The 24890-nt window shown below is 38.7% G+C and overlaps 1 protein-coding gene across 3 annotated transcripts in view; it reads left to right on the forward strand.

Moving 5' to 3' along the window:
* Positions 1 to 24890, forward strand: part of LOC410480 (trichohyalin) — a 175217-nt gene that overhangs the window by 141235 nt on the left and 9092 nt on the right. For all 3 annotated transcript variants that reach the window (XM_006560177.3, XM_016916230.2, XM_026445187.1), the window contains 5 exons: positions 8330 to 8391; positions 23012 to 23083; positions 23197 to 23400; positions 24067 to 24258; positions 24521 to 24755. In XM_006560177.3, coding sequence (XP_006560240.1) covers positions 8330 to 8391; positions 23012 to 23083; positions 23197 to 23400; positions 24067 to 24258; positions 24521 to 24755 — 765 coding nt within the window. The remainder of the gene's footprint in view (positions 1 to 8329; positions 8392 to 23011; positions 23084 to 23196; positions 23401 to 24066; positions 24259 to 24520; positions 24756 to 24890) is intronic.

The following is a 24890-nucleotide window of genomic DNA, read 5'->3' on the forward strand; positions in this document are numbered from 1 at the left end:
TGGGCGCTGGTTCCTATCCCTTTCTAATCGAAGGATGAAGGGGGATATCACGGTGATTTGAGCAAGGAATCAAGTAGCCGGAGAGGGTGGATTGATGTCGCTTCTTGGTCGGAACGGATGATTGATGCTTGCCCGTGTTTGATAATCGGATTTCCTCTGGCTACTGGCTTCCTTGACAGTTTGCCCGGATAATTTGTTTCGGGAATAGACTAATCTTCGATTAGTTTTTAATCTTGGCAATTCTTCGTAGGTAATTTGAACTCCGATTTCGATCAATCGTTCTTTCGACCTGGGTCAGATAAATTTTGATGATTAATCGTTGCGGATATGGATCGTTGTTTCTTCTTTAATTAAAAATCTCGTTGAAAAATAATAAAGATTATATTATTCGTTCGACGAATAATTATTTCGAATCGAAGTTTCGTTTCTTTTTTATAGAGATGATTCGTTGTTTACAATTGGAAAAAGTTTTCATGGGGTTTTGTTTCGAAGACCTCGTTAAAAACTACCCCCGAATTGGCTCGGATTTTTTTGCCAGCCAGTAAACATAATGAAATTCCAAACTGAAATTCGAACCAATGGAAATATTTGTACCAGGTTTCGGAATAATCGCGAGAATAATTCACGGAATTCTTTTTTCATCCCCTTTCTTAATTATTTCTCGATTAATATGAATTTTTTTCGCCTCTGAGAAATTTAAATTTCGCTTCTTCGAACATATATTTTCTAAAAATTCCATACTTATACCTTCTCTGTTCCCCTTTAGAATCATTTCTTATCAAATTCCAAAGGATTTTTCACGTTTTCTTTACATTCGAGGTATATATATATCTGCAACCCCTTTCATCTTGTTTCGAGTCAATTAAAACTATCGCCCACTTTGCGTGCGTTTTGCTCGATTCGTTAATTAAGTGGTACGTTTCGTGTGTTTACATCGGTGCTCGAGATCCCTCTCTCCCCCTTCCCCTTATCTCGCTTGCCTTCCGATCTTCACCCAGTCAGACAGTCGCGTAATTTTGTTTGTCTTGGTCTTCACTTTTCACGGGCCTCTACGAATTCGATCTTAATTAGTAGTGTTGGGAACCACATCAAAGGGAAGGAAAAAAATTGTTTGACTTTGCTGCCCGAGAGACACTCTTTTTCGATTAACTTGCTTCTCGTCGAGGGGCATACATTTTTTTCATGGAAATTCTTGTCCATGATATTGTACATAGATTGAATATTTTATAAAAATTAATTAATCAAAAACAGGATGGGTTTAATAAAAATGTAAAAATTATTTTGGAACGTACGTACAGTTGTTTGAAAAAGAAAAGAAGAGATTTAATTTCGTTTGATGGAGGTTTTTGCATACAGTTTAAACACAGTCAGACGAGAATGAACGAAACTATTGCTCGAATTCGTATGTATGTCCACGATCTAGTTTGATACAAAGGATTATATTAATTAATTTCGAAGATGGTAAGAGGATAGGGAAGGCAGACTCCTTTCAAGATTAATGACTAATCCTCTTAAATAGTTTCCGCACGCAGTCAACCATTCGATACTACGAATATCATCGTATTAGATAGCAGACAATCATATTCGACGCAATTTTAACCATTTTCAAGTATCGAATATTGCATCTTAATTTTATTTAACGATGACAAATAGATTTATATTAATCTCTTCGATCTTTCCATGTATCGATATTTCTTCAAAATATTTTCATTCTGTCGAAACGACAAGTTGAATAATCTGAAAGAGAAGCTGCTGTGGGCCGTCGAATCGAATGAAACAAATACACGCGTGGAGGAAAAGGACCGTTCGTGGAACTCGAACGAGATCCAATTTTGAATGCATTCCAAGACCTTTTCTCGGAAAGGAGGGAGGGGGGAGCGCGAGGAATCGTTCGATTTGCAACAAAATGTCAAACAGGATAGAAGCGGGGAAATATCTCGGGGCTCGAAACGGAAAGGAATGGACGATTTTCGGATCAAGGGTGAATGGCAAGGGAAAAGTACAAAGTCGAAGGCGGTCGAGATCAACCAATATTGAACCACTGCTAGGATAAGCGGAATTTGTTTTCGATTCTTTTCGATGCACCGTTTCCCTAAGAGCAAACCACGATAAAGTAAAATATCGCAATACCTCTGTAAAATATTTCACATACTATCGGATATATTCTTTGCGAGGGGTGGATACGAACGATATTTATCATTAAATATCTTTAAAAAAGAAAGAAAAAAAAAACCGGTGTATTTGCACTTTCAATTATCGTTATGAAATTATTTCTCTGGACAATTCATTTTAACAAGGCAGAGGCATTGCAAAAAATATTGCCACGTTATTCCATTCATTAACCCCTCAGAAAGGCAATTTATTGGAAAATACAGATATCTACATTTTTAGAACCGATATTCATCGTATATTTAAAAAATTCTCCAAGAAATTTATTTTGTTAATTCAAATTAATTTATCGATCTTCAATAAATAAACCAGAGAATCAAGTAAAAGAATCGAAAACAGGTAATAAGATCGACAGCCCATTATTGCCCACAAATTTATTCCTTGCCAAATCCTCGCCCAAAACTCGTACATAAATTATGCACAGGTCGCGTAAACACGCGTAAAAGTTCTCGTGAGAGGGCGGCAAAGTGGAAAGCTTGCAAACTTTTCTTGAGGGATTCTTCGAATCGAGGACGTTGGACTCTGCCCGAGCGTTTGATCGACCAGAGATCGCTCCCGGGACATCAAATATTCATCCACCCTTTTTGACGGACTCGAGATTGTTCCATCCTTCACGATTCTAAATTCTTCTTCCTCCTCTTCCTCTTCCTTTTCCTTTTCTTTTTTTTTAGCACGCCAAGTCGCGCGCAACGCAACGTGGCCTTCGAACGAATATGTTTATGACGTTGGCTCGCGCAGGAAATGGGACAGAGAAGGGGAAGGAAGAGGGAGGGAGAGAGAAACGGTGTCTCTGCAATGCAAGGGGGCCGGTTCACCCCCTTCGTATTTATTCCTGGACGCGCGAGATTTTCGGGGATGCCGTTTGGAAACGTTGGGCCGCGAATTTTTCAGACGGTTTGTCGCACGGTGCTTGAATTCGAAAATTTAGAGTAATTAAGCTTGAGAGTTGTTTTTAGCCGGGGCCGCTAAAGTGTAGAGAGTGGAACGCGCGGGGTTGGAATTACGGTTTAAAATGTTTGGCGGAGGGTGGGGAAAAAATTGTAATAACAGTGGGCTCTGGCTGGCTCTGGTGTTCCAGTTTTTAATTATCGTTATGAATTGTTTCTCTCGGGGGTATTTTTCGGTGGGCGTGATCGTGTAAATTGTACGCCTTCAACGAATTTGATTGACGCAATTATGTTACGAATATTAATTCCGTTAATGTTTGCAGGAATTCCAGTTTTTGTACATTGCTTTTGAAATTTTCTTTTCAAAAAACGACAATACGAACTAAATAATCGTTTGACTGAAAGCGGTAATATCTCTCTGTAAAATCTGATATAAAAATAAAAAAAAAAAAAAAGAAATCCAACTTGTGAATAATAACACAAGTTGATTAACTGAACCCTGTACATTAACATTGTATATTGTTACAGTTTCTCGAACGAAGCAGGGAGAGTGGCACGAAACCATTCGTTTCTCGAGGAACAGCAAGCACAATTCCCAAACTAAATTACATACTTTCCAACTTTACGAAAATAACAACGCATACACGTACACGATCCAACTATCCATCCACTCTCCGGAAGGGGATAATAACTCCTGGCGCAATATCGCGCTCTCCCCCTCGGCCGAACAACCCCCCCGCCGATCTCCAACGAGCCGTGTCCCTCTGCCTATATTTTCGAAACAAGCGATCGACTTCTTTTGCGCGCGGAGAGACGCGCCGGTTGATTTTCGCGAGGGAAGTCGGCTGTTTGGCCGCCGATAGATCCGCTTCGTTCGTGTTTACGTTACGCGTTAAATCCGTTGCGCCGTGCATTAAACCAGACAACCCCCGCGCCGAGGATCCAAAGCCCCATAAGCATCGTTACGCCGCGTTACGCCGTACCCACCCTCCTCCCTCGATCCCGAAATTACTGACACCTATATATACACCAGTCCACCAACCCCTGGAAATTAATCCGTATCGCATTCGCGCCGGGGCACGAACTCGTTTCCAACCAAATTGGCCTCCTTTAAGCAAGCTTCAAATTGTCGAATCCTTGTCGTATTTTTGCGAACACGGAGATACTATTTTATTTCAAATTGGGAATTTTTTAGAAATTTTTTGATCGATCCTGAGATATTTTGTGGATCCGTTTTATTGGATTGTAAATATTGCGTGAGAAAGAGTGTAAAGAACTTTATTTGTTCTTTATTTGTTGTCACGAATTGTACAAGCACGGTGTGAATTTTTCGAGACAATTTTTCAACGGCGTGAATCGATCCAGCGGGGATAACGATCTAATTTTTCAGTTTAGTAACCCTTGATGGGATTAATCGCGATCCTTTGTGCGTGGCATTTGTTACGTTTTACGCGTAAATTTTTGATTGGTCGCGAATTTCGTGGAAAAATTTTGATGCAGACAAAATTCGACTGTGATTAATACAATGTTGAACGAGTTTTTAGGAACTTGCAGCGTTGATTAAAACGATGGGATTAGTTTCGGAAGAGATTTTTAATCGAAATTAAAGTGAAGAATTTCTTTAGAAGAAGAATCGAAATCAGGAGGATAGATTGAACAAGATGGATATAGAAAGAAGATCTTTAAAATAGTTTTATTTAATAATAGATATTAAGAGAGACTAAAATAAAAAGTTTCGTCACTTTGTAAAGGATACACGCTATTAATCTTTCATATGACTTCTTCAACGCCCATGTTACAAAGGAGCAACCCTTTGAGCGTTTAGTTCATACTTCGCGCAAGATGAAAACTGTGGAAGCGTTTAGCATCATACAAGCAACCCGAGAGACGCCTCCAATAAAGAGATTAAACAATCTTCGAAAGAGATGAAAGTTAATTCAAAGTTAATCTATATCCGATTAAAAAATATATTTCATAAAAATTTCGTTTAATTCAATTAACGACAAATTTCATTTCTCATTTGAGATTGAAATTCAATTTTTTAAACAAACATCGAGATAGAATATTCGAAAGAAGAATCCTCAAATTTCGAAACTGCAAACAAGAATAAATAAATCTTCATAAAATTCTCGCTTCCCTTTACAGCGGAGCATAATTCATCCGATACTCCCTCCCCTCATACATACCTAAAATTTCCCCAAGGAATACCATCCCATAAAAGGTAGAAGAATTTCAAAACATGTGCATCGGAAGTAGCTCCTTGGAATGGATCATCCGCATGTCGAGAGTACACGTTACTACACTTAACGTAGCCACTCAGCCCTTCGTCTTACAAATTTACGTACATCGAGCACACATATATGTGTTTGCTTGTGTGTGCGCGCGTACATCGCGCAGACAAGACGTACGCATGTGCGTAGCTTTACGTACGGCAAGGGATCACGATATTGTGCAGTTGAGATACGCCACGCTTATACAACCCCTCTCCCTCTCCTCCTTCCCTCGATCTCCTGCACCTTTCCGCACGAACGCACGATCCCTCCACTCCTTAACTCTTCTTCGACACCTGGCAAGCCGCAACTTCGTATCCTCCGCCTCGGTTTCCGGGCTGAGAGTTAATTCGCGCCGCGTAATTCGGTGGGGGGATGTAGTTGGCGTATGCTAAATGAGGAAGAGCAAAGATCCCGTGGCTTTGCTGTTCCGAAACTGTGGGGACAGGCTCTGTTGGAATTTTGACGCTTTCGCATTTGGGGACGAATTGGAATTAGTTGGATCGTTTGTATATCGGATAATATCGATTTTAGATGGTTTTCTTTTTTGGAAGATTAAATTGTTACCATTGAATTGGAATTATGGATTTAGAAAGTTTAATATTGGGGATCGATAAGGATAATTATTTTTATCTTGAAATTATTGGAATTGGAAATACGAAACTCGATGATGAAACTCCCTTAGATTCATTTTCTTGGTAAAACGTAAAGTCTCGTAATTAACGTTTCATGAACGTAAGTTACAAGCGAGCGTAAACAGACGTTACGACTCTGCAAGATTGCAGGAACGATGAAACGCGAGGTATGTAATTTACGCGGTTCTTCTTCGGTGGTAAAATTGTATCATAGCGGTTGCATCATATATATATATATATATATATATATATATATATATATATATATGAGTAAGAAAGTAAACGATGGGGAGAAACGTTCGCCGATTATTATCGCGAAACCTTTCGCCTGAGAGGTTACAGGAATACTCGTTACACGTAGGAAACCCTTTGCGCGGGGTTAAATTCGACGAGGAAAGGAAATCCCATATGTCGAGAAGTCCCAGCACGTTACCCTCGATCCACCATATATATTAACCCGGGAATTGAAGGGAGGGATCGAGTGGAGAGAGACACAGGTCCTTGACAAGATTTTCATCCCCGTGTTCCTTTTCATTTGACTCTTCGTGATTTCTTCCTCGACGACCAGTAATTAAAAAAAGAAAAAGAGGATTTACGAAAATGTTCAAATCGAGCTGTAAGTGATTTTGTTAATATCGAAAGTGATGGAACGTTAAGGATTATGTCGAGAGCGAGGTTTAAATATTTTATCTGAAATATTCAAAAAATTTGATTTCGAAGAGTTGAAGATCGGTGGGAAAGAATTTCGACGGCATGTGAGAATTATTTTGAAATCGAAGGAATTGAACGATGCTAAGAATTTTATATATGAACAGAGAGTTATAGAGAGTTCAGATGTATTTTTAATATATGTCTGAGAGACCGAAAGAAAAATTATCATCATGTTATTCTTTTCATTTGATACTAAATTCATTGAATATTTTGTAGAACGATAAGAAATTATCATTCTGAGGAGAGAAATTTCAACTTTCACTATGCGATGCTATATAGGAAAAGCATCGTAAAGCGTTTACGATATACTGTTTATTATATTTTTTCAATGCCATTGCGTGGTTCCATGTAAATCGTAAAAATTCTATAAACTGTGAAACAACGATTTTACGATCATTCTGCGCCCGTTAAATATAAATGTGCTACGATAAAAAAATCATACCAACATCTTTTTCAAAAAAAAATTTAGTTGAATTGCATAAAATGTTTATGTCAGAAAAGAAAGAAGAAACGAATATATCTTGATCGTTTGGAAACAAGAGAAATTCTGTCAAATTTTTCTTTATCGAATTCGATTCTATTTTTCAAAAAATCAAATAAAAAAAGCGTTGCATTCGAAATGAAATTGATTCTAATGTTAATTCATTCTATTTCTCTGTATCGTAGAATTTACAAAGAGAGAGAGAGAGCTTCGAGCAAGCCCTCGATTACAATAGATAAGTTTCCACGGGGTGAAAGTTTTCAGTAACCAAAAGCCAGTCCATAATCGGACAGAAAACTTGGCGCCAATTTTATTTGATACTTTAATAATCTAATTTAAACTTAGAGCCGATTGGCGTTCATCTAACTTAATTAAAACTTTAATTAGTCGATTAAACTTAAGAATATTCCCACTTCTTTTTCTTCCTTTTTTTTTTTTTTTTTTTTTTTTACCTCTTTTTCAATTAAACAATATTGATCCTGGGGAAAAGGGACGTAAAAAATTCAATCGATTCATCAAGAAAATCGTCCTGAAAAGAAACTGATTCCAAGGAAAAAACTTGATCCTCCTTCATCAACGAGTATCCTCCTCCTAAATCCACAAAAATTCCTGAATTCACCTCGAAAAATCTTCTCCAAAATTTATTCCCCATTTCGAAACTCCTAATCGCGTTTCCCCTCGCGTGCATACGTAACACACCTACGACGAACACACGCCTCTAACCTCTGGAATACTTCTTCCAGGGAGGACTTCCTCCTGAGAGGAAACGGACAGGAAACGACGCAGGGGCAGGGAAAACTTTCCACCGCGAAACTGGCCGTGCCCAGAAACATTCGAGGAGCATTGCCGCGACTCTTTCGCATCCCCCCTTCCATCTTTATCTTCTCTTCCCCGCAGTTTCATCCTTTTTTTTTTCTCTCGAGGGAAGGCCTTCTTCGAACCGAAGGCTCAAAAATCGGCGGCAACGTGTTACCAAAAAGTCTCCTCTCCTCCTCCTCCTCCTTTCTTTAGCCACGGATTAAAGTATCGGCGACACCAGCCGCGACTGAATAATTCAGGACGAAAGTTTGAGAGCCGCGAGGCGGGGGAGGAGAAAGGAGAAAGCTTGCGGTGTGTCGTCGAAGAGACAGAGCTTGAGAGCTTTTCAAAACGATCGAAATTCGCTTTGTGTTGCAGGGTTCGCGCTGATGAGGATCGTCGAGGTGTACAAGGAGATACAGGAGCAGGAGATGAATATCGTGAGTACCTTTTTTTTTTTTGGTGTTTCGAATTTGTCGCCGCTGTTGTTGGAAATTTAACCGGAAAATTTTCTCGGATAACATTTTTGTTCCATTAACTTGGCCCGTGTTTTTGTTCTCGTTTTATTTTTCTTTTTTTTTTTTGGAGAGGAGGGAGGGGGAATGTAATAGGATTTTGTTGAGTAGAGAGGTAGCTACGCGGAATCTCTGCGGAGTGTCGAAAGAAGAGTGCTCGAGATTATTCTGGTCGAGATTATTCCGATCGATGGATATTAGTTAAGGTGAGTGGACGCAGAAGAAAAAATGAGGAATAAGAGAAATGTATTTCGTACAATTTCTTTGGTATCTTCGTGACTCTTTAACTCTTTAATTCAAGATTCTTAGAATGATAAATATTTGTATTGAATGTGATCAAGAAATCAATAATGCAGAATCTTCCCTAATTTGAATAAATTGCAAATCAAGGAGAAAGTAACATTGAAACTCTATCAGATCACAAGGAAACAACGATGAATTATCGAAAACAAATACGAAAAAGAGGAAAAATCAAATATTAAACATCTGAATCTTCCAATCTACGGTTATAAAAAAAAAAAAAGAAAAAATTCCTCTCGTCAATATCTTCTATCCGAAGAAATCTCTCAACACCATAAAAACGTGGAGGCAAAGATTTTCCAAATCCCCGGCCAATGCAATGAATTATGTACCATAACGTTTCCAATCCGCGCGGAACGCGATAAATCTTCCACCCTAACGAACCCTATGCACACCCCTTGTACGTACACATCTCCCTCGATAAATCGCATCTCGCCGCCGAGTATCGCCGGCCACCTTCCCAAAATCAAACGTTGAATACTTGATAAGGACGGTGGAGCGAGCATTCGTAACGAGGATTTCCAAGAATTTCTCCTCGAGAAATCTCCGGATATAAATCGCCCCTACCTGTTCACGTTCGAATTATTTAAATAAACGAGCGTTGGCTGACGCAATTAAAACTGGGGAGGGAGAGAAGGGGAGGCGAATCCATGACGCGGGGGCCAAACTTCCAATCCCAATCCCCCTCCTCCTCTCTGGGATATTAATTGGAAAGTTAAAAGGGAGTTTTGGTCATTTAACCCTCCCCTCCGCTCCGCTCTGATCGCCCAACTTCCGTACCCTCCCTTATTCTCGATGTTCTTCCAGTCTTTCAACGGATGTTCCAACACCCCCTCCCTCCTCCTTTTCCTTTTTTTCTTTTTTTTCCATCCCTTCTCCATCCACCCTCGGCTCAGAAACACATGGAAAATCTCTTTGATCCTTGCGCGACCCCTAGCCTGCCTTCCGGGTGAGATTACACACCTGCAGACGTCTCTCTTTTGAGAGTGAAAATTCGTTTCGACCGTAACGACATGTTATTACGATTTCGCCCCGCGGACAGGCGATACGGGCAACCGTGTTTTCGAAATGGCATTCCGCGAGGAAACGTTCCCGCCATCCCTCCACCGGTGGCGGATGTTCTTGGAATTTTAAAAAAAGGTCCTTTGGATCTTGGAAGAGAAATGAGAAATCTCAAAGGTGCGGTTTTTAAGTCCATCTGTTGATGAATTTAAGGGATGAATGATACCGATGATCGATGAATATTCATTATTATTCATTTATTCTAGAGCTTACTACGAATAATTCTCCCTTTGAGTAAAAAGAGAAATCGTCTTCTTCAATAAAAATAATATTTTAAAAGAGAGATTGAGAAAAAAAAATCTCTCTTTCAATCAAAAATTCGTACGTTCGTTTCATTAACTCTTGACATCCTTGATAATCGAGCTTATCCTAAAAAAAAAAAAAAAAAGCAGTGGATCTGAAACGATAGATCGGTACGCGACACCTTTCCCCTTCCTTCATATGAATATTCCAAAACTGGCATTGTCCAAGTATCGCGAGGTAACACCCCGTTTTCATTTCAATGACAATGCGCCATAAAGATCCAGCGTCCACCCTCCGGGGCCACTGTGCCGTTTCCACGCGGTGTTTAAAATCCGTGGCAACGTCCCTTGTTCCGTTTTCTCCGAAATATATTCCCGTCGCGTTGATACCCGTCCTCCTTTATGGAGAATATCCCCCCAACAATGATCCCGGACCCATTATGAACGATCCACCGTTCGTAACAGCCGTCGTCGCGCAATCGTTTCCAACCGAAACGTTAAAGTCTCGAAGATTGAGCCCCTTTGATCCTCGAGCTGGGGGATCCAAACCCCTTCCCCTCCCCTCTCGTATTTTCCACCAAACGAAGAACAATGTTTCGAGCGGCAATAACGGTTGGTTATTGCGCGACAGTTATTTCCACGGGAATCGTCGAATCATCTCGTTCCATCTCCATCTCCACCCTGAGATCGAACTCGGTGAAAATCGTGGACGTGGACATGGCGAGATTCGTTCGAACTCTAATTGTTTCTTATACGTGAGCAAAGCACGTGGTCGAGACAGTCGAGACGGAAAAGTAATTGTTTCTCTTAACAACCGCCAGATATGATCTCCTTTCCGCGTTTTATAGCTCTCGAGAGGGTGGCTCGGCTCGATGTTGGATGATTTAGAGCTTCCTCCTTTCCGGGGGAGGGAGGGGTATAGGTATATTCGTGGGAATAATCGTCGAATCTTTCGAAGATATAGAGTCGTTATATCGAGTTTTTCGAGATGGAGATTCCTCTATATGAATGTTTCGATTTCTCCGCGATAAGGGTGAATAAGGGGGTTGAAGTAAACTTTGTCTGCGTTATGAGATCTCGTGAGTTCTTTCTTTCCTTATTCGAGTCGCGGTAAATTGTACATTTTTTTTTTCATAGAAAATCTTATACAACGAATTTCGAAAACGTGAATAAGAATAGAATGAAATTTTCACGATTATCGATGCATATTGATCCTAATTTCATATCATTGCTCGACCAAATCGAAATTTTATCAAAATTAACAAACCTATCAAACATTGATATTTTATACATTTACTCTTATCATCGTTCGAATTAATTTTCCTATTTAATTCAATAATCCAACAATCTTAAATTTTACCAATTTTCGAGGATAACTTAATTCAATTCGCGCATATTATTCAATTGGGAAAGAAAGAACGAAAGACGTTTTTCGAATTCGTTCACCGTACGGTGCTGCCACCCCGTGGCGGTACCGATTATCGAAATTTTATCAAAATTAACAAACCTATCAAACATTGATATTTTATACATTTACTCTTATTATCGTTAATTTTTCTAATTGAATAATCTTAATTGAATAATCGAACAATCTTAAATTTTACCAATTTTCGAGGATAACTTAATTCAATTCGCGCATATTATTCAATTGGGAAAGAAAGAACGAAAGATGTTTCTCGAATTCGTTCACCGTACGGTGCTGCCACCCCGTGGCGGTACCGATTATCGAAATTTTATCAAAATTAACAAACCTATCAAACATTGATATTTTATACATTTACTCTTATTATCGTTAATTTTTCTAATTGAATAATCTTAATTGAATAATCGAACAATCTTAAATTTTACCAATTTTCGAGGATAACTTAATTCAATTCGCGCATATTATTCAATTGGGAAAGAAAGAACGAAAGATGTTTCTCGAATTCGTTCACCGTACGGTGCTGCCACCCCGTGGCGATACCGATTATCGAAATTTTATCAAAATTAACAAACCTATCAAACATTGATATTTTATACATTTACTTTTATTATCGTTAATTTTCCTATTTAATTGAATAACCCAAGAATCTTAAATTTTACCAATTTTCAAGGATAACTTAATTCAATTCGCGCATATTATTCAATTGGAAAAGAAAGAACGAAAGATGTTATTCGAATTCGTTCACCGTACGGTGCTGCCACCCCGTGGCGGTACCGATAAACCTCGACCGCAACTCCGATCTCGTTACTTTAAACGAGAGTTCCCTCCCTCCCTCCCTCGACCGTTCATCTTTTAAACCCATAAAACTGATTCAACGGCCGGACCAAATTGTTCTTCCACTGTGTATTTCCGCGCGATTAGGCTTGGCAACGGGGCAGGCGCGAGAACGAGCGGAGTGGCGAGGAGAGGACGTCCTCTCCGCGGATGTTGCCAGACGAGGTTCTGACGTAATCTTCGGGAATGGAAGCGGAAGAAGGGGAGGCGAAGAAAGCTCAGAGTTGGGGGGAAGAGGGATGCTGGTGTGCGCGTTGGCCTGAGACAACGACCTTTCGTGCGTGAATGGGTTTGGATATGCGTTTCCTATAACGCAGTGGTGGAAACGGTCCCGGGGTCGAGAGGGCCCGCTGAGAATTCAGAGGAAGGGAAATGCAGGGGGAGGGGCAGAGACATATGTACGGAACGCGGGGTGAAAATATTAAACGGGAGAAAGTATGCGTGAAATGTGAAACCGAAGGTGGAAGAGGAGGCTTGTCTGAGAGAGAAGATTAATTATTTGGAAGATTTGCATTTTGAGAATGGATTGGATATTGGAAAAGAAGAAAATAGCGAAAGTGGTTGTTATGGTAAAATGTTTGGAGTCGTGGGTTATGTCAAGAAGATGGGGAAGATGGGGAAGTTTGTCCGGTCGAAGGAGGAAGATTAATTATCACGGTTTTGCTTCGATGGAGAAGAAACAGTTAGGGGGATGATAGGTGAAAATTTATTGCCGAGTTTTTTATAGGCAAAATTTTATCGTAAGCTGCTGCTCTACTTTTTATTTTAACGTGAAAATATTGCATCGAGTTATTTTCGAATTATTCGAAATCATGAAGCGATTTTTCAATAAAGGTTTTTCAATAGATCCTTTTTTTCCAGAATATGGATTGCGCGGCGCATATTATTGAATATTCTCGTATCTAAAATATTTTATTGTATCGTGGATGTACACCGTGTATCTTCTTTTATTGAATTTTTCGGCCAAATAACTTCAAATCAGTGAATTGTTGAGATTTAATCTAACTTTAATTGGGGAAATATTTTTTACATTTTAAAAATTCGACGAACGTTTTACAGTTACTTCGATATATTCCCGGATAAATTCCCTCGTGGCGGACATCATCGGATTGCATTATTATTCCAATGTAATTTAACCCTTCCAAAAAACCTTATAGAAGAATCTATAAATTAAAAATTTCGTCTCATCGATTCACACGCGACGAGTATCGACGAGCGGAATAATTAAATAGAATTTTTATTTTATTAAATCAACCCTCACCACCTTCCGTTCTACAACATACGGATATCAACTCCTCGATGCACTCGAGCGTCCGCTTAACAAGATAAACGACGCCGATTCCTTCCTCTTGGTCGAAGGGACTAATTCAATTTGGAAGGGTAATACCTGGAAAGCGTCACCGGGCATTATCGCATTTTTCTTCCATGCTGAAAATCGACTACGATGCTCGACGACCGGATGAGCCTGAAGACTGAAATGAGAACAGCGATGGCGGAAAATGGAAGGAGGTCAAATTACTCCCCTCTCCCTCCTCCTCCCTCGATCTTCAAGGCCGTGAACGAATGGATATTTCAGCTATTATCGGGGATAGATTCTTCTCTGTATATTTTATGACGAAATATCCTTTTGTGTGTACCCAAGATTCTCGGGCTATCTAAAATTTTAAATTTTCTTCCATGGATATTATCACTTTATTTCCTTCCATTGGAAACTTTTGAAATATACAGAGAGAAAGTCTCGTTTATGTATAACGATCGATCAACGAGATTAAAAAATTAAAATAGAGAAGAAAATCGTTAAATTTTCGTTCCATTGTTTTGTTTCGTATTTATATTCATTGTTTTATTTTAGGTAGTGAATACTAATAATTGATGTTACGCGATATCGTATTAAATATTTTCGAGGATCATTTTCTTGGATGGAAAAATTAGTTGATTATGCGAAACAAGTCGCGTCGTGTTTCCACAAGATTTCACAAATGTAATTCGTACCAAATGTCTTTTTTTTTTCTTCTTCTTCTTTTTCTTTTCGACATTTTAATTAACTCGTCCGCTTATACATTGGAAGGAAATAATTCTTTCAGTTCCACATGACGTGATACCATTTATTATAAAAATCTTTTATAAAGGAAAGAAAATTGCGTGGAGAATATTTAATATTCGTCCTGGTATCTGCGTCGCGAGTGAATTAATTTTCGACGTAATTAAGCCAACCCGGCTATACCGATATAAGGTTTTAATGAAATCCACGATAAAAATTTTTCCATAGATAACATATATCACCGTCTACGTACCGGACGGTGGAAATGCGTAAAAGCGACAAAGAAATGAGGAAGAACAAATGGAGTTTCAGCTTTTAGAAAGCTTCATTTGCATTTTTATTGTTTTCATCGATTAATACGTGGTACCGTTCCACGCTTAAAAAAAAGAAGAAAAAAAAATAATAATTCTCGGGAAATGTTATATCGCCGATAAGATAGAATTAATAAGACAAGATAAGAGGAGAACTCGTTATTTTAATAAACTCGGTTAATTCGCAGCATAAGAAATAAATATCTTTTCTCTTTTTTCTTTTCTTTTTTTGTTTCCAGATCTACTTTAAAGATATTCTTGAGATCTATAAAGACTTGGATCTATAAAGAGATTAGAATAGATACGTCGTTTCTATAACATCATAAACGTTTCTGTTCATTTAACATAAGAGAGAAAAAATAAATCGTGACAAAAAGATAGTGAAGCTTATCAGAACCTCGCTTAAACATCGAAAACACAAAAACCATGAAAAACTATCGATTGAAAAGAAGAATGAAAAAAAAAAAAAAGAGATTCGAGAAGCATATTCAAAATTTACATAAATGTAATTCCAACTCGCGTTACGACCCATCCACATCCGTTCCTCTAATTCGAAACGAAAGGCAATCAACGAGAAACAAGTGACTGTTCGATCCCACACATCGAATTTCCATTAGAATTCCCTCCTCCCCAATAGTTCCATTCACGGTTGATTCCATCGGTTGTCTCGCGGAATTTCCCCGCGACTAAGAAGAAACGGAGTGGGTATGGGGGGGAAGAGGAGGAAAGGGAGGCGGAGGGGGCGAAAAACATTCGCCGGATGAAAATTCACTGTCTCCTCTCCTTCGTGGCGGCTTCATTGTTACAAAAGAGTGCGCCTCGTCGATTGATCGCCGCGTTTGCCTCGGTTTGTTTCTCCGGGGAGCGAAAGAGAAACTTTTGAGATATGGTTCTCGTGACGTGTAATTCGTAGCCCCGATCCGTTGCGTGGGGGGGAGGGGGAGGAGGAGGGACGGAAAGGGAGAAAGGGAGGGGGAGGGAAAAGGGAGAAAAAGCGCGGAAAAAACTCGAGCTCGATATGTAGTTACTGTCAGGGCGGACAAGCGGCTTCCCCGGGGAAAAGTCGCCTCTCTCGATGAAAACTACTCTCACCCCCTCGCCCCTCCCCCCTCCCTACGTTGTGCCAAAGCTTTTCCAGCTACACTTGTCGATATAGTTTCCCTCCCCCTCCGAAGTGACGAGCAGGGTTAGTGGATTATTCGAGGGGTTAATGGGATGTGAATGGCGTGGAATAAGCAGGATAGAATAGCTCGGTTGGTCGGATGAAATTTTGGGCCTTCAACATTCAGATGGCTTTATGATTGCGTCCCAATTTTTCGTATCTTTTTTAATTCAGGGTTACAAGTTGTTTTTTTGCGAGATATAGATTTGTAGATAGATGTTAATGTGATTCAATTTTGTATGTTGACAAGTGATCCCATCATATCGTGTCTTTTTTATTTATCGAGTTTTAACGATCAGAAGTAGAGGTTTATTTATTTATTAGATTGCATTAGATACTTCTCCATTCAGATACTTTATGATTGTGTCCCAATTTTTCGTATTTTTTTTAATTCAGGGTTACGAGTTGTTTTTTTTTTTTGCGAGTGTAGATAGATTCTGTATATTGGCAAGTATATTGACAAGTGATCCCATCGTGTCTTTTTTATTTATCGAGTTTTAATGATCAGAAACAGAGGTTTATTCATTTATTAGATTGCATTAGATACTTCTCCATTCAGATACTTTATGATTGTGTCCCAATTTTTCGTATCTTTTTTAATTCAGGGTTACGAGTTATTTTTCTTTTGCGAGTGTAGATAGATTCTGTATCTTGACAAGTATATTGACAAGTGATCCCATTATATCGTGTCTTTTTTATTTATCGAGTTTTAACGATCAGAAGCAGAGGTTTATTTATTTATTAGATTGCATTAGATACTTCTCCATTCAGATACTTTATGATTGTGTCCAATTTTTCGTATCTTTTTTAATTCAGGGTTACGAGTTGTTTTTTTTTTGCAAGTATAGATAGATTCTGTATCTCGACAAGTATATTGACAAGTGATCCCATCATATCGTGTCTTTTTTATTTATCGAGTTTTAATGATCAGAAGCAGAGGTTTATTTATTTATTAGATTGCATTAGATACTTCTTCATTCAGATACTTTATGATTGTGTCCCAATTTTTCGTATCTTTTTTAATTCAGGGTTACGAGTTTTTTTTTGCGAGTGTAGATAGATTCTGTATCTTGACAAGTATATTGACAAGTGATCCCATCATATCGTGTCTTTTTTATTTATCGAGTTTTAACGATCAGAAATAGAGGTTTATTTATTTATTAGATTGCATTAGATTAAAGAGAGAGAGAGAGGATAGAATCGAATAACAAACATTCGTCTCTCTTTCCTCCAATTCTTTCATCTATTTATCATGAAAAACTTGGAAAACTTGTACTACTCTCCGAGCGAAATTTAACAAGGAGTCAACGAGCAAATAGTTGCCTGCAAAAACTGGGCCAGTAACGAGATAACAACCGAATAAAATCCTCCTCTACCTTCCTCCTTCATACCCTACCTTCAACTCATTATGAATTCTCTTCGAAACAAACCTCACCCCCTACCAAGCTACCAGACGCCATGATATAACAAATCCAATACCAATATCGAAATTTCCGAAAGAAGAAGAAGAAGAAAAAACCCAAAAAGAGAAGGCACAATTTCGACAAACAAAAAAATCTTGCACTGTCTCGCGCTAAGATTTGCTCCAAAGCGAGGTGAAAAAAGAAAGATCCTCTCTATCCATCCTTCCTTCATCCCTCTTTCTCCCTCACCCTTCTTTCCCCCACCCTCTCTTTCCCGCGTAGGCAGGGAGAAGCAAGGGCTTTTCAAGACGTGGGGATGTGGGTATAAAAAGCCGGGCAAAGTCACGGACCTTTCCCCGAAGCGCCGTGGCAAACATCTCTGTCTCTTTCCCACCCCCTCTCCCCTCCCTCCTCGTGTGCAAATTTGAACGGGTGGGAACTCAGCGCGTCAGCGCCCTCTGCTCCTCTCCCTGCACCCCATCCCCCTTTCCCAAACTCGACGTCTAGCCGGTTGGTACCGGATGGTGTTCGCTTTCATCGGGGGCCGAATCCTGGCCACTTCCGGGTGCCGTGCGTCAATGGGAACGTCTAACGTTGGCGGGTGAGTGCGAGTTTTACGTCCGCGTTTCAATATTCATTAGGAAGGGCGTACGGACGGGAATTCCAACGTTCCCTCCCTCCAACGTTAGGTTCTTTTTCGTTCCAGGCCAGACATAATGATACGTTGCAGGGGCTGGGTATTTTTGGTCGCGATTCGCCAAAGGGCGAGAGGCGAAGTGGAGGGTGTACCACCCGTTTTTCAAAAGGGTCTTTTTTATTTTTAAATTTAAAGGATTAAGGGATTTGTTGTAAGGGATTGCGAGGAAATTAAAATTCGAAATTTTTGGGGGGATCGGGAATTGCGATGGAAGAATTGGGTTGAAAATTGGAATTAGCTTGTACGATAAATTTTCCATTCAAATTTTCTCCGGTAAATCTGATTAAATAATGTATTGTATAAGTGGCTAACCCGGGATTTAATGAGATATTTCCTGTATATCCCCTGTATATTCAGAAACGTGTACGCTATTCAACGTGATATTCAATAGGAAGGCTTCATTTGTGCTTTATCATTTTCATAAAACGTTTATTAAAATTGAAATTAAACATTCCAACTTTGTGAAAGATTATATTAGGTATCTATAGTTGTTGATATTTTCTTAATCCGTTTTTAAACTTTCAAACTTTTGGACAGATGATGTAATTCCGGTTCAAAGAATTCACAGAAAACTGTACACGTATCTATTTAAACTTATCAAAAACTCGTACGTATATATATATATATATATATATATATCCAATAAGAATTCTCGATTTCTATTCAATTTATTTTATGCCGTTTCCGTGTATGGGGAGGAAAGTTTTTCCCGAAGAAGTTTGAGTTTTTCAAGAGTCTCCGTCAACACTTTCGACTCGATTGCCATATCTCAGAGGCGCTCCCACCATCCTCGATAAAAAGGGAAAACAAGGCTCGTCGATTGGCTTCATTCCAGCCAGGGACATTCTCTAGTCACAACAAGAGGAGGGGAGAGGGGAAGAAAAACTTGGTCGTATCGTACCTTTTCACTTGGCAAAAACTCGAGGCCCGTTAATATATCGGTCTTTATTATTGCCGATTCACCGTGCTACTCTGCCATCTTTTTCTCCGTCGAGGAAAAAAAAAAGACGATTAATAACGAGGAAAGGGGAAAGTTCGAAGAAGATTCCACCCAAAAGTTACTTTAACCACTTCGTTCGAGGGGGGAGTGGGGGAGAAATCCTGTAACAACAATCGTAGAAGCAGCCTTCTTCGGCACAAAGGTGCGATGTTTATAATGAAGCCCCCTCCCCCTCCCTCCTTTGAGAACTTTTACTTTTCCACCGGTGTAAAGTTGCCGGCGGAAACAGCTTTGGGAAGTCTTTGAGAAACCTTTCAGAAACCGTGATCATTAAATTCGTAACTTGTTGCTGAAAGGAACACGGTGGCCCCTTTCGTTTCGTGTTTCAATTACTCCATCCTATCTATGAATTTACTACCCTATATATCGTATAGCGACCAGATTGTTACGAAGATCGTTGTAAATTGTCGTCCCTTTAAAGTTTTGATCGAGGAACGGAATTGATGATTCAAAAAGGTACTCGTTGGTAATTAAAAGTCAACTGTATTTTTTGTTAAAATGCCTTTTTTACAATAAATTTTAATATTATAAGATATTGCTTGACAATAATAATTAATGATTCGCAATGTCAAAGTATAAAAATATAAAAGACATTCTATCTTTATATGGATAACGATTCTAATATCGTATTAATTCAATTCCATCCTTGATCAAATTTTGATAGAACGACAATGATTTCAAAGGTATTCGTAATAATTTGATCATCCACTCTAATACTCTATTGAAAAGAAAAAAAATATCATACGATTTCCACGTGCAAAAGTTCCTTTCTCCCCAAGTTCGTATATCAAACGTTTCATCGTATTCAATATCTGACAGAAAATCCTGCAAACGTTTCGTGGAACTTGGTTCTCTCGCTCAGATACGAGCTTTCAGAAACTTTTCTCCCTTGACACTATCACATAGTCGAGAAGATATATATATTTTTAAAAATATCCGACAAACAAGCGTTGAATGTTGGTTCCAGCTTTAAGAATGGTTCTTCTTGAAAAATTTACAAAAACATAAAAAAGGGGAGGAGGAGGAGGAGGAGGAGGGGTTTGTATTGAATAACCATTGATTGAACATGATAGAAGACCCCTCCGAGTCACGACCTTTCACCACGGCCCATTGGATTCCCCGCTAATCTGCGCGAAAGGGTCCATCGGCCCCCCTCCCTCTCCCTTTTTGCAGACGATCGTTTCACCGCCAATAGCTTCAAAAGGTTCGAAAGGTAATGCAAGCTGCTCGAATTTGAGCCAGACCACTCGAAGGATTCATCCTCGCTCCCTTCCAAACCCTTTCTCTCTCACCCCCTTTTGGCAATCCACTTAAGAACATAAAGCTGTCCGCCTTCTTTCCCCCGAAACTTGGAAATTACTGAATAGATTTCAGTAGTTTAGATGGATGCTTGCCGGGGCCAAGTCGTCATCAAGTCCTGATGCATTCTTGGATTTGAGAAGGAGGGGGAATTTCGAAGGAATAGGAGACATTTAGGGGATGTAGATTCAAAATTAACCCAAGTATCGTGTATATAAAATATAATAAAGATAATCTATCTTTATATTTATTATGGTAAGAAGTCTGTTTTATTCGTGTCTTATTCATTGATTTAAGGGATGATAGGATAATAATTTCTCCATCGATCTATTAAGTGGAAAAAAATCTAAATACTATAAGTTATATAATTATGTTTTAAAAATGTGAAGAGAAAGATGTGTGAATTCTTTTCACTAATGCATTCAATCGAAAGTGATTAAAAATACAGGCAAAAGTTGATTGCGTTTCCGTTTATATTTCGAATATTGGTATTGGCCGATCGCGAGGAACAAAGGGGTTAACGGTGGTGGATTCCTTCTCCGCAATGGAGAGTAAAAAAGGGAGGGGATAGGGGTGAAAACAATGAAATAAGCAAGTAAAGCCGCAAGCCTGGAAATGGATCGTAAAGTCCGAACTGTAAAAGTTTCGAACTCGGCATTAAAATTGCACCGTGTTGTTTCACGGTTATCCTCCCGAATTGCTTAATTAAATTCGAGACTTTGTAAATCAAAACACGTTGAACGAAATTTCGAGCATTTTGCTCTACGGTTTGCCAGCGTGAAAAGTTTCCTGGCAAAATTTACTTTTTGATCGGCTTGTCAGGGAACAAGGAAGGAAGGAAAAATCGTGGGAAAGGGAGGAGAGAGAGAGAAGGGAAAGATCCGACGAATAAATAACTCCATGTGCTTCTATGAGGCGACGAGAGGGCCGAACGTAAAACTGTCAAAACGCTTAAATAAAATCGACCGTGCGTGCATTGCATCGCTTCAAGAAGGGTTGCAACGAGAGTCACGTGGAAAAAAATTCATGATTTGTTCGCCGCACGATGCGAAAACTAACAATCGCCTCACGATATTTTATATACACTCGTATGGATAACTTTTGTCTATGAAACTTCTCCTTTGAATCCTCCTCTTTTCGCGAATATTGCGAATATTCTGGAATCGAAGAAATAAAGTAACATATTCGTACGCGTTCGCGTGCATCGTGAAAATAAATTTAATGTCTAAAAAGAGATTGAAAAAATATTCTTATCGTCTTGTAAAATTCCATTATTGTCTTATCGATATTAGAATAAAGACAAGACAATAAGATGAGAAGAAACAGCTTCGAAAAACTATAATTATTGATTGGATTCTAAATTAATATTAAAGAAGTATCAATATCTCTTTTTTCTCATTTATGAATGAAAATGATCAAACCACGAAATCCACGAAATACTTATTGATAAGTTAATACGTTCATCTCTGTGTTTCTCATTCACGAAGCACGCAAGTTCTTTTTTTAAGAAATATTTCGACTTATTCGAAAGCTGATTCTTGGCAAGAGATCGGCGCAAAACGAATCGTGAAGATCTTTTCAACGGATCAACAACTCCATTTCAACTCCCCGTATTTCTGTTCCCTTTTCATGGACACCATCGGGGGATAGAAGGCTATCCACTCGTGAAAACGTATTTCTGATCGAAACGCTGTCTCTAATCAATATCCATTAAGTCGTGGATGGGATGAAAAAAAAAAAAAAAATTCCGATCAACCCCCAGTTATCCAGTTGTCCACAACCAACGTCAACTCCGTGGGTCTCGACGAATAGACTCTCTGATTTCTATTTCGTCGTGCCCGATAGATTGTTCACTTGGAAAACGTACGATTTTGATTGTTGCTCAAGGCAACAAATTGTTTTTGTTTTAGAAGTTAGAAAAATAAAAATCTTAAGCATTAAATAACAAATTACGGTTGTATTAAAATATTTATTACTCCATTTTTTATACACGTATAATATTTAGATACTGATTGATTGGATCAAAAGAATTTTAAATTATAGATAAATTATAATTAGTTATATCAAGATGAAATTATGAAAGTTAGTTAAATATTTCACAAAATTAATTAAAAGATCCTACAAATATAGTATCGTTCTTTTTATATAGAAGATCTTATTAATATTCAAATTTTTTTTTTTAGCAAAGAGGGGGATGAACATCTTAGAAAAGAATCTTAAAAATTATTTTACTGCACGCTCAAAATATACTTCTAGAAGTTATTAAATCGCATCTATTCGTATCTCTGGAAACTGTATTCTTGAGTTTCATAGAAAATGAATGAAACTCGGAAGAAATTGAATTTCGAACAGAAAAATACTTTTATATAACACTTCTCGCTCCTTTTGAACGTTCGCATAAAACTTTACTTAACAACCACGATAATAAGTCACCGTCCAACCGTCTCTAAAACTACTGTCTCTAAGATAATAATGTGTCTCTGGAATAATCGCAAAGGTAACAATAAACGGTGGTTAAAAAATTTCACGAGTTCAACCGGTCATACCATTCCTCCCTAAACAAGCTTGAAAACAGGGTCGGACAGGCGGGTTGTAAAAACCAGCAGCAGCCAGCAACATCGAGAAACGGGAGAAGAAACGGTTGCCTCTTTCACATAGGAAACGTTAAAAGTCCCTCATTACCTAAGCTCGTTTCGAATTCACCTCTTCCACGCTTTAAAATTTTCCACCGTCTTGAACTCTGTCTAACTAGCGTTTCACTTTGCTTTCAGCTGAAAGCGTTCTACGTCGACCTACTGGTCCCCCTCGAGACGAATCTGGAGAAAGACACCAAGGTCGTGCAGGTGAGTGCAGTAATCGCCTCGACCAGTATCCTGATGGGATGACACCAGCGATTTTCTTTCTTTCTTTCTTTCTTTTTTTTTCTGAATAATTCAATATAATATTCGCCGTTTAGAGCGAGCAGAAGAAGTTTCTGCAGCAGCACAAGACCAGGTCCGAAACTTATAGCAAAGCGGCGGCCACGATGAAGAAGCAGAGGAAAAAGTCGAGGGGCGCGAGCAAGAGTGGACTGGCCATGGACAAAGAGCTGAAGAATATGCAGATCCTCGAGGAGGAGAAGTCTAAGCTAGACGCCTTTTGTGAACAGAGTTTGAAGAATGTAAGTATGTAATGGACAAGCTCTTATAAAGCGGCCAGATACGTTCTCGTTTGAAATCTTTTTCTTTTATTTTTCTTTTTCTTTTTTTTTTTGTGCCAACTGTTCACGATAGGTGACAGGGGAGATGATAATTAACCCTGGATCGAGGAATGTCCATTGAGGAATTGAAGATCCAAGGAAGAATGTAGATTTTTTCAAGAGAAAAAATTTGTCTGATTCAATTGATATTGATGTTTAAATTAATGAATTGATTCATTAGAGATATTCATAGATATATTCTTTCCTATAATTTTTGTTGTTTGATATGAGATATAAGCATTCTTAGAAAATAGATGTTTTGATCAGTATTATCTTTTATATCAATTTTATTCAATTATATTTAAATGTTTTAAATACTTTTAAACAAAAGAAAATTTAAGTTTTTACACTTTTTCATACATGGACATCTCTTACTTAATTTTTCAAAATTTTAAGTAGTCTTAAAAAATTAAATTGTATTTCAATCCAAAGTTTTTTCCTGTATTAACAATATTAACTGGCTAATTATCAAGAGATGATTGAACGAAATTTGTGTTGGCTCCGCAACGTCGGGGGAAATAGATCAATTAGATCAAGGTACAAAAGAAAGAGGGATTTTGACGAACCTTTTCTACTCTGTTTTTTCAGGCCATGACTCAGGAACGAAGAAGGTACGGCTTTGTTCTCGAACGACAATGCTCGTTGGCGAAACATTATGCGAGTTTTCACGAGGTCGCGTTAGCTGCTCTTCATCCCTCGGTTGATAAGTGGCGCGAGGTAGCTGCTACCAGGGAATATTTACCCCAATCCGTGGAAGATATGTTCGCTTCCAGGCTTAGAGTGAGTGATACTTCGAATATTTCTCCTCTACAATCTCTTTATTAGACAGAATGTATTTTTCTTACCTAAACATCAATTCTATGAATTTACAACGTATATACTTTAACGTGTTAACCATCAGACTCTAAATTTTCCTATTTTTTCTTCGTTAAAAAGTGTTAACGAAAAATAAATTTTTTAACCGTCTTTGAAGTTAAATAATCATTCTTCAGAAGAAACACATCGATATTTAATTTCTTTTTTTTTTAACTTCGTGTTTTAGCAAGTATCATTCTGGCCGGAGGACGAAGAGAACGGTGGATCCGAATTAACGATGAGCTCACAATTGAGAAAGACCAGAAGCATGGATAGTTCTTGCTTGGAACTTCGACCTGGGCCGCCATCCGGAAATGTGCCAAGTACCACTTATCAAGGTCCGACCTCGCATCTTTCATCCGCCCTCTCGAGAGCAAGATCGGAGGCCAATCTCCACGCTTCGACATTGTCCCTCGATCCAGGTAAATTCCCCCCTCATTTTTACATTACAAAATCTCGCACAGGGTTAGCAGAAAGGAAAAACAATCTGATAAAAATTTTGAAACGGTGAAATTGGAAAGGTATATATATATATATATATATTTTCTGAATACTCG

Source organism: Apis mellifera, linkage group LG14 (assembly GCF_003254395.2).
Source record: "Apis mellifera strain DH4 linkage group LG14, Amel_HAv3.1, whole genome shotgun sequence".
Lineage (NCBI taxonomy): Eukaryota > Metazoa > Arthropoda > Insecta > Hymenoptera > Apidae > Apis > Apis mellifera.